The sequence below is a fragment of the Hakea prostrata genome, chromosome 2 (assembly GCF_041222555.1).
Source record: "Hakea prostrata isolate BN-2017 chromosome 2, UWA_Hpros_2, whole genome shotgun sequence".
Lineage (NCBI taxonomy): Eukaryota > Viridiplantae > Streptophyta > Magnoliopsida > Proteales > Proteaceae > Hakea > Hakea prostrata.
Genome location: NC_142601.1, coordinates 58,942,475 through 58,956,690, shown reverse-complemented (window position 1 = coordinate 58,956,690; position 14,216 = coordinate 58,942,475). Strand labels below are relative to the sequence as shown.

Sequence of the window (14,216 nt, the reverse complement as noted above, 5' to 3'; positions counted from 1 at the left end):
ATATCATCCGCTGTGCAAAATAGTGTACATATCTACCCAATGATTGATTGAAAAAACAAAGTAAATACAAAATTATTGAGAATTTTTAAATTTAAAATTAAAATTTTAATCTCAGTCAATAATTTAATAAGAAAATACAACACAGCAGAGAATTTTTTTTCCGAATCAATCCAATTAAGTGGATGTGCTTCCCACTTCCCAGAGAGGTATGCGTACAAATGGAATTCAGACTTTCTAGTATCCATTTAAATCATTTCTACGTGTATAATCTTGACTTCTGTCAATGGAGGATGTGTGGGAAATTTGGAATCTATCTGTAGTAGCGGAAATTGGACCCTGGAGGCTTCAGGAACCGCTCTCTGCAAGAGGAGGGGATATGAGCTAGCGATCGAACGGTTAAGTACACAATTAGATGTTCAGGTGTAAGAGTGGGTCTGAAATTAAAGGATGAAGTGATGAGGAATGATCAGGACTGGGAACAAGCAGGCACTGTTTTTTCCTGGGTAGTTGGTTGTGGACATCAGGGGTGAACCCCACTGAAGAGATGATGAGGACTGGAGATAAGGCTCAGTGTTTCTTCCTGCGAAGTTGGTTGTGGACATGATGGGGGTGAACCCCACTTTTTGTCCATTTGATCACAGGAACCTCACAGATGCCTCATCAGTTACATGCGTGCGCGCCACTCATGTCTTCCTCATCAGTCGCCGTTCAACAAGGATAAGATTCTCCAAACCACAACTGTATGCTCCAAGGCATCAAAAACAGAGGCTAGAAGCCACCGAAATCCATTTCGTACGTCTTTCACTATCACTGGAGTTTTGCTTCAGGGCCGCGTGCGCAATAAATGTACAAAAACTGTTATAGAAAAAAAAATGCAGACATCGGATTGAGATTTTTTTACCTCAAAAAGAATTGACTGAAAGTTTGGGTAAGAATAGGGATATTACATATGCCGCCAATAAGAATTGAACCCATCCAACTATGGAGACCAGTCATATTCCAAGATAATGCAAATGTGTCATCCTATAAAAAACTGAGAGGACTCTCTCAGTCCCCATGATGGCACCTTCCCTAGAGGATTCATTCAACTCTTTAACACAAGTGTGTACAAACAAAATTTATACTCCCTTTCCATGAAAACTACTAATACATCTAGAGATGAGAGAAACCCATATTTAAGAGAAGGGGAAGGGGGTTTGAAAGGTCAAGAGCATACTGTTGCAATTGTGACTTCATCACTAATGTGGCAAGGCATATTGCACTTATGGATGTATTCTAATAATATTATATATTTTTTTTGGTTTTTCAGGGTGAGAGGGAGACAAAGAGATAATTGTCTCCTTGTTCGTGGTTGCATTAACCTGCGGCAACACGCTAATGCTATTTTTCTTATTTCATTAATGGTAGCATTTTTCACGCTCATTTGCCTAGGTGTTGGCATCATGCAATTTGATAGTGTTTCCCATTCTCCTTTTCTTTTTGAAAAATATAACAAATGAAAATCTCTTACAGAATTAAAGTAGAATGACTTTACACATATTATGTGGTTTAAAAAGTGTCCACACTATAATGAATCATGAACCAAAGTTTTACAAAAGAAGATTAATTATTAAAGTACTCCAATAAGTTGGTGTCATTTTCTTATTTTTATTTGTATAATGCCTCTATTTTTATATAGATCTGATGATTGTATCAGTATTGACTATTTCATTGTATAAATTAACATATATAAGGATAATTGTCAAACATTCGGAAAAAATGAAGTTGCTGAAAATTGGAAATCTTAATTAGTATCCAAGGTTATATAACAAAATGAAGGTGGTTCTAAATGAGGTTGAGTGCCATAGACATCGAGGTGCTATTGCACACTATCATGTATGGTCTTGCTGCTTCCTTGGCTTCATTCTGTGTTTTAGACTTTGAGAGAAATTTATTACAAATCATGAACTTGGGGATATATACGTTCTTCGGTGGAATTCAGAGATATAAATGGTAGAAGCTCATTATATACTGTTGATGATTTATCCTCTGTCGCCTACTTCAAATTGAATAGTGGGGGTTTCTTTATTCCTGCAGAGTGTTTCTTTGTATCTGTGGGTTTATAAGCCTCAACTTTGCTCCCATTGTTAATGGTGGTTGTGACATTAATTAGTTCTCCCACTGTGTCTCCCATCCCCTAAAATATTACAAATAAATGAGATTGATTGGATTGCACCTAATTTCCTGAATGCTGTTTAATTTGCACAGCTTCGCAACATAGTCTTCTGCAATTAGGTTTCTTCAGTGGATTAGTAAAGGTTCCATTGCCTGCAGTTCATTTGGGTGAGAATAGCTTATGCTGATACGTACGTATCACTGAGTTTCTTACTCGGAGAAACCAAGCACTGAAATAGCTTATAGGAGCATTCAAAACCAGCCTAGCTCATAAATGCTTTCTTTGCTAACACAGCAACACAATAGGAAAAAGAAAACTGTGGCAGAAGCAGACGCTATGGAGCTTAGTGTGTTATTACCTCATGCCCCAACATTACTTGCAGAAACCAAGATTCTGGCAGTGCAATGACTTGAAAATGGTTTCTCCCCAGTTGAAGAAGAATTCAATAGAAACTCATGTTGGTTTCAAATCCTGAAACATGGCATCCCACCTGATCTCTTCAGCAGCACTAGACCAATACGCATCGCCATCAAATTTTTAAGCCACTGGACTTCCCCCACCACCATTGGTAGGTGCTGCAGCCTTTTGATTTCCATTTGAGAGCATCAACTTCCCCTGTTTGAGCATCATTCGCCTCTTATTCTTCTTCAACACGGCTTCTCTCCAACGCTTACTACTACTAGGCTTCTGAACAGCCATGAGAGCAGAGTCATCTACATGAACCCATCTGGGTTTTCTTGATTGCACCTATAATAAGGCTGGATACTGGATGTGGGCTTCCACCTTTCTCCTTCCTAGCAAGCTTGATTATCTCTAACCTTTGCTTGATTAATTAAAAGGTGGGTTTTTTCAATCTGAAAAAAATTCTCCTCTTCAACCCCCAGTCCTACTTCAATTTTGTGTCAATCACAATGTTGGATTCCCTTTTACAACTTCACAAATGATTTTGGAATTGGGACACCTATAACTACCACAGTGAGGAAGTAAACCTGTCTCAAAATAAACCTAACAAGCCAAGCTTGTGGACCTTTCTTGGGTGGGCATCACAACAAGCCTCAACCGGGATTCCTGGGCTTCTCTTCATTTTTTTGGGGAATCCATTACTCAACTTTTGGTTAGCTGAACCTGGTTCAACAGATCATTTCCTGCGGCCCAGAGAGGAAATAAATCATAAACTAAAGTTTCACTAAGGATATTAATCATTAAACTCTGGGGGGCCGAGTTGCTTAGTGGGTGGTGGGCCTTTGATGTATATGTTGTGCTCTTGATGCTTCTCTCACTCTGGGGCCCTGGGGCTGCAGTGGCCCACACATGTATGATGTTTATGTACCACCTTCGAATTAAAAAAAAAACCTTTGAATCTATGACATGACAGCTTATACTAAATTATGTTTCAGTTAACCATGGTTGTCACTGTGTTAAGTGGAACAAAACTACACTTTTGGTCAAAATTAAAAAGGCCAGAAAGATGAAAAGCAAGACTCATGCCACACAAAGTGGAAGCTCACAACTTAAGAAATTTTACTTTCGCTTAACAAACAAATAAATAAATCTAATTATAGAAACCCTCGCCTTCAAAACAATTGTGGAGAGAATGAGAAGGTGCCCACCATGAAAATGATAGTTTTCAGTGGCCTCTATAATGGGCTGCAAGCAAGATGATGAGAAGTTTAAGTAATTCTAAGAATACTTTTAGATTTTTTTGAGATCTCATCTAAATTTATGATGAATTAAATCATCTAACATGTGATCAAGATTTAGCAATGAAGATTTTCACAACGGAGCCCATATCCTAGTTTATGTCTCCCTTTTTCTGAGAAAATTTTCATCGGCACTAATGAAAGGAAAATTTTTAAAAAAGAATGTAAAATGTCCTAAGAATGACAAGAACATAAAGAATGTCATGAGCTGATTTGGAATCTTGCTCATCTTTGTATATTTACATGACTTTTTGAAAGAGAAAGCATGTTTGTGTCTTGTTCCTATGTCAAAGTCTAGAAGTCAATTCACCTCTTAAATATTGAATTTCTTTTTTTAAAATTTTTTTCTAGACATAATTTTTAAAAAAAATACAATTTTTTGAAAAAAATTGTTTTTATTAAATTATCAAAAGTAAAAATATTCAAAAAAAATTGAGCAAATTACTTTTTAATACATTCACAATCTTTTTATATTTTATAAGAAAAGACAACCAAAAGTTGGACTTACTTTTACTTTGGACACTTTGGTCCATTCTGTGAACAGTTTCCTAATCATCGTGTTATTCTTCTTTAATGCTTTTCAGTCCAGACATCATCTACTATGATTACAACTCGATTCCCTTTGAAGTTGCTCTTGGATGCTCAGGTTAGGATTTGTTTCATTCAACAGCCCCTGGAATTACAGAGATCAATCTAAGTAGTATTCAAACTAATAGACACAAACCCAAGTTCGCAATTTAACAGTATTCCTTCTTTAACACTAATGGTTCTCACATAACTGAAACTGTATGCTTATAAGACATAAAATGGGATGTGAATGAATTAGGTAACTTTTCTGAGATGGGAAGCAATTTGCTTAAAGAAATTTATATTTCAAATCAACCATCATTATCAAAAAATAAAAGATGTTAATGACCATCATATCAATCTTACGAGTTTACCTAAAATTTGCACCGTTCATGGCATGGCAACCACCTACCTAAGCATTGTAAACTTGACAAGTGTCTGAAATGAGCTAACAGGAACGTTTAGGCCTATCAATGGAGTCTTAACCGTCAGATCGAAATCAAAATGACACCTCTTACCATTGCTAGTTGTACAAATGACCTTCACATTCCGTCCCATATCACCATTTGCTCTGTGAAAAGCACAAGAAAGAAGCAAACAAGGAACACGGAACACGGAGTGTCTTTGTCATTTTACCCCATCTGCCTAGAAAAAAATTAAAATGGGTACCTTCCAACTCTCCCACCGAAAAAATTGTTTTATATTCTACGCATCTCTCTCTGTGTCGCTTTTGTCTTAAAAGGGAATTAAGAGGCTAGGAAGAGAGGCAAAATGAATCGTAATTCGTAAGTACCAAAGACGAGCAAGAGAGTATAGTCTGGGTGACACAGAGGGACTTGTTTCAGGAGCCACATTAGTTCTTTCTCACTCTGAGAATAACCAAAATGGTGGTTCTGAAAGCAGGGAGTAGGCCTCCATGGGTGGGTCTTGGATCCAGTGTTTGGGTTCAGGTGGCTGTTGGGAACTGTTACAATTTCCCTCTCTATTCACATTCTTTGAAATCTGTTCTGGGTTTCAACCAACAGCAGCTCACCATGCTTGGAGTTGCCAATGATATTGGTGAGAATTTTGGGATCATTCCCGGTGTCGTCTGCAATATACTTCCTCCTTGGGTTATTCTCTTCATTGGAGCTTGCTCTTGTTTCTTGGGTTATGGAGTTATTTGGCTTGCTGTAAGCCAGACAGTTCAGTCTTTGCCTTACTGGCTGGTCAGTTCATCTCCACCCTTGATCATTTAAGGATTTGTTTTTATGTTATTTTTCCCAAAGTTTAATCCTTTTTTTTCTTTCTTTATCCTCGTCCTCTAATTGGTTACTAATCAGGATAGAGGACGATTTGATCTGGTTATTGTGCATTAATGATCAATGGTTTTTCTAGCATGTTTTAATGTGTTTCTTCACTTATTTTCCTTAATGCGATCGATGGGCTACTGAAAAGCAAACCTATCTTTTGGACAACGAGTAAAAAAAATCTTGTCTGCGCTTCAGGGATTTATTAGTTTGTGGTAGTGGTAGTTGGCTTTGCAGTTTCAGCACTTGATTATGCAGTTTATTGACTTGTGTTGCGTACTTACTGATATTGATTTTATCCTAGTCATGATTCATGAATAAACCAATTTGTACTTTTTCGGTTCCGGATTAACGAGTATAATGAGATCTCCCTATGAGCATTGGATTTTCAAATAATCAGTTGGACCTTTGGATAATATAGTCATCTGTGCATGGTTAAAATAAAACAACGATCATCCTCATCCAATCGCTAGACAAATGCCAAGCATGGCCTTTGTCTTTGAGTTGAATTATTTGCTTATTTATTTTTGTTAGATAAGTGAGCTAGGATATATGCATATGTGTCTGCACTTTTGACCTAGCAGCATGATCTAGTAAACTCCTCGGCCTCTCCACCCTGAAGAAATATATTTTTCTTCTTCTTCTTCTTCTTCTTTTGTCTGGATTTGTGTGGCAAATTACAGGATCATATATGTTCTTGTGATTGTCCTTTAAGGGCTCATCAAATAATATGGTAGAAATTCTGGTGTAAAAGTTCCAGTTGGAATTTTTGGGTTCTTTAAACCCCCCCCCCTACAAAACAACTTTTTTACAATACCTTATCTGAAGATATGCCTAAGGATGGTTACTGGTTTTTAATTTGGGAGATACATTAAGCTGCTTTTTTATGCTATTTTAGCCAAAATAAGGAGCAAGATCCTCCAAGAAGTAGGGAAGATTCAATTGCTGCTTCTAGAGTACTAGAAACTGGGAGTGAAACTCACATTCTACTAAATGGGTGATGCAGTAAGCTGCAGAATTGAGTTTCAGCTATCAAATTCATTGCCTTTAGGTGGTTAAGACTTTGGTATCACTGCTATAATGAGTCAAATATTATTTCTTTTCGACTTGTTATTGATAATATTATGGTAATTGGATGTAGATGCTTTTTGGGTTTTATGCAGGATAGGAAGACCTACAACCTATAATCGACATATGATGCAATGACGGTGCATTGAAATGGAATTTGAGGATTGGGTTGGGAAAATGAAATTAATTGGGGGTTGGACCTGGTTTTATCTGATTTGCATCGAATGCGAGCAAAGTGAGTATAGTCGGGGACAGAAAAATAAACATAACCTAAGGTGAGAACTATTTTGGGAGTTTGGTTCCCCAAGAAAATAAAACGTAAGCAAAGTAGAACTAACAGACCCTACAATGTGTGGGTGGAAATAACTCTTCTTTTGGAAATTAAATTTTATAGGCAATTAAATGCACAAAACAATGACTGTCTATTGGAAAGTATTTTTGCTTACTATCCTGGGAACTGCATGACATTATAAATTTGGATGGCCAACTCATTGTCTCAAAACAATTTTAGAGTTAGGTAGTTCACTTTGGTTTCTAGTTTACAGGACAGACCAAACACCCAGCTGCTATTCTGTTTATAATTTACTTGGCTCAACATTAACGTACTTTTCACCATGCTCAAAACCAGCCCTGGTGGGAAAGTTTTGGTGTTGGATTAGAGATGTCAGAATTGGTAGAATAAGTGACAATGATTGGATTAAGGATTCTTCACTGATGATTGGGTAAAAACAAATGAATAGGTTGTAAGAATGGGGCAGGTTCCAGGTTCAGGATTTGAAGGATTATAAGCCAATTAATTTGGTTGCAGTGATTGATTATAGGGTTTTGTTTTGTCTCTGTATTTATTTGATTTCAGAATTTTGCTAATTAGCAGAACAGGATATTTAAGATACCTCTGAACTCCAGTCATGATCTATTTTGCCTAAAGAAATATTCAGTAGACATGAATACACTTGACTCTGAAGTTTGACTTAAGTAATTAAATATCAAAGCTACAAAGCTACGAAACTTGTCATATGTCGTATTCCTTCATGATGAAAGGATCAGTGCTAAACTATTATTCAGCTCCATAAATCAAACTCTTTGTGAGAGTTAGCTTCCTTACCCTTTTCTCTAGAATGAGGCTAGAGATTGTAAACTGTATGACATGGTATTTATGTTTCTCAAACCTTGACTTCAGCTTCATGGAATCCTTTTTGATAGTGTTTGTACACTGCCAGAAGGATACAATGGTATGGCTACTTTTGTTGGGAACCTGATTACAACTAAAGTCTTCAGGGCATTAAGGCCCTGCTCTAGAGAGTGGAAATTCATTTGCTAGTGTATAATAATTTGAGATTTTGTTGGGTTACGGGTAATAGTGTTGGCATGGTTAATTGGTGAAAGATCTGTGTTCCAAACAATAGGTTGCTGCTGACTGTCTTGCTTCAGTGAGTAGAACAGAGCAAGATCCTTCCCACAAATATATTATCTTGGCAAAAGTACCAATTTGTGAACTGTTTCAAAACTTTTGGGACCTTTTAGTCCTACAAACAATATAAATTCCCGAAACCCTTCAATATTTTGGTACCAAAAAGTCTTGGATATAGGAACCTCTATGTTAGACTAACATAATGTCCCATGTTGGCACCTCAAATAAACCCATTCCCCACTTCCCTCCCCGAAAATGAAGAAACCAGCCCTAAAAGAAAAGAAAAAAAGTCAAAAAAATAAATTTTGTGTAACAAATTCTTGGAGCCTCCAGCATTTTGGGTCCATTAAGTCTTCCATTTCCAATCCTGTTTAACATCTAACCATTTGATGTGAGATGACATGAGAAAATGGAGCTCTCTTCACTTCTATCATCATAAATTTTCATGTCGGTCTCCCTCTGTTACATGAGTAGGATCCCAACAAATTCCTTCTTATTTAGTAAGTAGTGTTGGGAGCAGATATGTGTAGATCCAGTCTAAAATCGGTTTAGCATCATCCAATTAGTTGATTTGTATTGGATTCCCTCAAACACAAGAGCTTTAAGCTGCACCTGCTTGATGTGGTCAACTAGTGAGGTTCACTGAGTAAAAATATCATGCTAATAAATGATCAGAAAGCTATGATAACTATCTATAGCATACCACTTTAGTCTCTTTCATGCCTCACGTCTAGGTAATTTATTGTTTGCAATTTCAACGGATTTTCTCTATTGTCTCTCCTGTTTTACTTATGCTGCCTAATATCTTACTTTCATTGTGAATATTGTTTTTGGCTGTATCTGTACGTCTATCTTACATCAGTGTCATCATTATGGCAGTTATGGCTTGCTCTTTGTGTCGCCACTAACAGTAGTGCCTGGTTCAACACGGCTGGGCTTGTAACTAACATGCGGAACTTCCCTCTCAGCAGGGGCATCGTTGCTGGCATTCTCAAAGGATATACAGGATTATCTGCTGCAGTTTATACGGAGATCTACAGTGCAGTGCTGCAGAACTCTTCTTCGAAGCTCTTGCTGTTCCTCACACTTGGTGTCCCTCTTGTATGTTTTGCAATAATGTATCTTGTTCGGCCTTGTATGCCTGCATCGGAAGATGATCCTGCAGAAGATAGTCATTTTCTTTTTGTCCAAGCTACCAGTATTGTTCTTAGCATATATCTTCTCACAGTCAACTTATTGAAAAATGTGCTCGACTTGAGTGCTCCCATTTCCTATATTTTTGTTGCTATCATGGTTGTCATTCTCATGGCTCCCTTTGCAATCCCAGTAAAGATGACGTTATATCCATCTGATCATAAGAAATCGGGTATACTTGACATGCCATTTAGCTCTTCAGAGAGTCTGACTGCAGATGGAGGCAAGTCAGACAAAACAGAGCCATTGTTGACACCATCTACATCAGCAACACAGCTTGGCCATTTAGATGAAACTGATGATGCTTCCAGCATTGCTGTTCTCCTAGCTGAAGGAGAGGGAGCAGTGAAGAGAAAGAGGCGACCAAGGAGAGGAGATGATTTTAAGTTCTTTGAAGCTATTGTGAAAGCGGATTTCTGGCTTCTGTTCTTGGTTTACTTCATTGGTGTTGGATCAGGCATTACTGTTCTCAATAATCTGGCGCAGATTGGGATTGCACAGGGTGTGAATGATACAACAATTTTGCTGTCTATCTTCAGTTTTTGCAATTTTCTTGGCAGGCTTGGTGGAGGTGCTGTTTCTGAGTACTTTGTCAGGTCAGTACTATTTTCCCCTTAGTATAATGTTCTCTGGGAACTCTTATCCCTTTTGAATAAACTACATGAAATTAAAATAGGCATTAAGCATTTAATTGTAGAATTAAATCACAGTGATTGAAAATTTCTGTTTTGATCAATTAGCCATATCTCGTGGAAAGAGAACGTAATTATTAGGGACAAGTAGGATTTGGAATTTCCTTTGTCTAACATTATAACCGTCTGATCCATACAATATAATGAGGTTAGTATGCTCTTGCTGCGGAGACCATAATTCCAAAATCATTCTGATTGGTTATTTCCTATCCTGCTATAATAACCACCTGACAGAAAGCAATTGATTGTATGATTATGATGATCTGATGAATTTGATCCTTGCACTATGATCTCATCAGTGAGGTATCTACACTCAGGGCTTGCTGTGTTGGTATAACCATACATTGCTATTGTGTAGCAAACTAGCAATGAGGCTGCATCTAGATAAGATATTACAGGCATCTTCCATATTGTTTTATGAACCTATATGAGTTTGTTCTGATGTATGAGATTCTTCTGTTTGCAGATCAAAAACAATCCCTCGAACAGTTTGGCTGTCATTCATGCAAGTAATCATGATATTTGTATACCTTTTGTTCGCTTCAGCTCTCAGTGGTACCCTCTATGCAGCAATTGCTTTACTTGGGATCTGCTATGGGGCTCACTTTTCTATAATGATTCCTACTGCCTCTGAGCTTTTCGGTTTGAAGAACTTTGGTATAATTTACAATTTCATAGGGATTGGTAATCCTCTTGGTGCATTTCTATTCTCAGGCCTTCTTGCTGGTTATATATACGATAAAGAGGCAGCAAAACAGCACGCCTTGGGTTTGCTTGAAAAAAGTGCTTCCTGCTTGGGTCCTAGTTGCTTTAGGCTTACATTTTTGGTCCTAGCCGGTTTCTGTGGTCTTGGATCTGTGCTGAGCTTAATCATCAGTATTAGAATCAAACCTGTTTATCAGATGCTATATGCCGGCGGTTCCTTCCGTCACCCAAATGCAGGTCATTGATAGGGAGTTCAATGTTCTGTTGCCCCTGAATAGTAATAAAGGTAAACTGTTTATATGGGAGTACATTCTACCTTGGCTGCCTCAGCTGTTTTTGAATCTGTGCATGTGCCCTCGAAATTTAGAGAATTTAGGGTTCTTGTTGGAGATTTTTTGCAGTATTGGGTGTGTTTTGCTGCATGGAAAGCTTTCTTCACCCATCTTGGTTATTTGATGCATCTTCATGCTTGTCAAGCAAAAGATGTTACTGGTATTGGATTTAGATATAGGTATGCTTGGTGTGCCAATTCTTTTTTTGGGGTGACTTGTGAGTGCCAATTTTTGTCTTAAAGCCTTATTTACACCTATCTTTATTGTAGAAAGTGGGTGTTTCATATACCGGTGATCCATTCAATCATGTACTATTGCGAATATAAGGGTGGTTGGTACCCATGGTGTTAAGACTGGAGGAAGATTTATTACATATTTTCTGTGTGTAAAATTTTGAACTTGGAGATACGGTCTTCAGTGGAATTCGAGGATATAAATGGTAGAAGCTCATTATTTATTTATTCCTGCAGATTTTTTTTCTTTGTATCTGTGGGTTTATAACTCTCAACTGTGCTCCCATTGTTAATGGTGGTTGTGACATTAATTGGATTGTGTTCCCCCACTCTCTCTCCCATCCCCTAAATAAATAAATGAGATTGATTGGATTGCACGTTATTTCTTGTATGCTGGTTTGCACAGCTTTGCAACTACGTGTTCTGCAATGAAGTCTCTTCAGCGGATTAGTAATAGTTTATGCTGATACGATCACTGAATTTCTTACTTAGCAGTTAAAAAGAAACCAAGCACTGAAATCGCTTACAGAAAGATTCAAAACCAAGCCTGACTCACAAATGCTCTCTTTGCTAACACAGCAACACAATAGGTAAAAAGAAATTGTGACAGAAGCAGATCCTATGGAGCTTAGTGTGTTATTACCTCATACCCCAACATTACTTGCAGAAGCGAAGATTCTGGCGGTGCAATTACTTAAAAACGGTTTCTCTCCAATGGGAAGAAGAATTCAATAGAAACTCATGTTGGTTTCAAATCCTGAAACAAAGCATCCCACCTGATCTCTTCAGCAGCACTCGAGTCGCCATCGAATTTTTGGTCCTTGTGGACTTGGTGAGCCACTGGACTTCCCCCACCACCATTAGGACCTGGATTTCCATTTGAGAGCATCAACTTCCCCTGTTTGAGCATCCTTTGCCTCTTATTCCTCTTCAACATGGCTTCTCTCCAACGCTTACCACTACTAGGCTTCTGGACAACCATGAGAGCAGAGTCATCACCATGAACCCATGTGTGGATATAACTGGAAAGACACCTCTTGGTTTTCTTGATTGCAGCTATAATAAGCCTCGACACAGGATGTGGGCTTCCACCTTTCTCCTTCTTAGCAAGCTTGATTATCTCTAACCTATGCTTGGCTATGGATATGCCGATGCTTTGGAGGAACTCATGATTAAAGTAAGCTATATCTTCTTCCCCAAGTTCGTTGCGTGCAAAAGCAAGGCTGTATTCCTGCACAAGTGAAGGCTGAATCTCAGTTTTAGATAACCAGGAGAACCAGTCCATATCTTGTGAACATAGATATCTTAATGAATTTGGGAGATATAGGTGGGTGTGTTGTCTATTCGTGTATATATAAAGCAGGGGATAATGTGCACAACAGTTTCTGGGTTCACTTCAATTGCAGAGTAGTTGAGACTGACAAATTAGCTATGGGGACCCTCGGCTGTAATTGGATCCAAATCCCCTTAACTGTTAGACATGTGATCTAATCACCCAATGTTTTGTTTTGGAATGAGAAGATTAGCATCAATCACGGCTTGGAAAGAAGAATGGTGGGGAATGTATTAAGGGTTCATGATTTCAAACTCTACTGTGAACTGTGTCTTGTTATTTATTGAGTTAGGTTAACCTAAAGCAAGCTAAGCCTTTTAACCGAATGGATTACATTTTGATTGTGGAATCTTATCTGTGATTTGTAAAAAAACGGTTTGTCTGCTACTGGCCGCAAATCTTCTTTTCTGTGGAAAAACCCTTCTGGGTGTGAGTGTGACTGTAAAAGATCTGTTGAGCTCGTATTCAAATTTCTTTTTCTTGGTGGATCCCACAGTTTCTAAGGTACGGTTATGGTCCAGCCAAATGTCCATTGTCACATGTGGTGAGGTTTGGATGAGGTGTAGGCCCACACTACATATAGTCATGAATGTGGCCCAGCCCATTCAGTTTCCCAAGTCATTTCTTTTTCAATCTTCGGGTCCATCGATTTAAAAGCCTAGAAAAGACCACACTTGGCGAGTAGAAATCAGTGTGTAGAACTGTAGATCAACTCTCCGTCTGGAGAGAGAACAATGTGCTCCTCTACACTTTTGAAGCATACAATAGAGTATTGAAATTCTATTTCTTAGGTTTTTTCTTCCAACATTTACTCGTGGGAAAGGAGCACACTTTTGAACCATAAAATAGAGTGTTGAAATTCTATTTCTTAGTTTTTTTCTTCCAATATTTACTGGTGGGACCAGACCTACCACTATTATGTGGAGAGGAAGCGTCAGGGGAGCACCCAATTTTCTCCCTTAACAGGGGATTATTTAGACTCTAGAAATCGAGCTCGCCCAGCTGGAGGATTTTTTTTTTTTTTTTTGAGATTTCTTCGTAGTGTGGGTGGTTAAAGTTGAATTTTCATGGGTGTACCATTGGTAATCCTAAGACATCAGGGGTGCTCGTGGTCTATTTCGTGATGAATTTTTTTTTTTTGGGAACTGAGGTTCATCCGGACCAGCTTGCGCGCACCACGATTTACTTTCTCAGGGGGAATTTTATATTAATGCCGCCGAGTGGGTGCAAACCCAAGACCTCCCGTAGGGAAGTTGGGTCTTTAACTGTTTTAACATACCACCTATTTCGTAATGAATTTTCCAGAAGTGAAAACATCAAGGCCTTTTTCTACCTAAAAAAAAAAGAAAAAAAAAGAAAAGAAAAAAGAAAATATCAAGGCCTTTTAAGAGGTTTAGAATTAGCATTTGAGATTGTAACAAGAAGCTAGAATGTTATTCAGCCATAGTCAAGGAATCTTCCATGGTTTGCGGTACAACATTGGGATACCTTTCTTCAGGGGAATCCACTACTCAACCTTTGGTTGGCTGATCCTGGT

General features: G+C 38.1%; 2 protein-coding genes across 2 annotated transcripts; one reads left to right on the top strand and one right to left on the bottom strand.

Moving 5' to 3' along the window:
* The first annotated feature begins 5,108 nt into the window (after nt 1-5,108).
* On the top strand, nt 5,109-12,523 carry LOC149025289 (protein NUCLEAR FUSION DEFECTIVE 4-like). Its single transcript, XM_089145512.1, has 3 exons — nt 5,109-5,630; nt 9,070-9,980; nt 10,543-12,523. Exons 1-3 carry the CDS (start codon nt 5,307-5,309, stop codon nt 11,024-11,026), a joined length of 1,719 nt encoding a protein of 572 aa, XP_089001638.1. The 5' UTR covers nt 5,109-5,306; the 3' UTR covers nt 11,027-12,523.
* On the bottom strand, nt 12,086-12,631 carry LOC149025288 (uncharacterized). The gene has a single exon (XM_089143561.1). It carries the CDS (start codon nt 12,629-12,631, stop codon nt 12,086-12,088), a length of 546 nt encoding a protein of 181 aa, XP_088999687.1.
* Between the last annotated feature and the right edge of the window lie 1,585 nt (nt 12,632-14,216).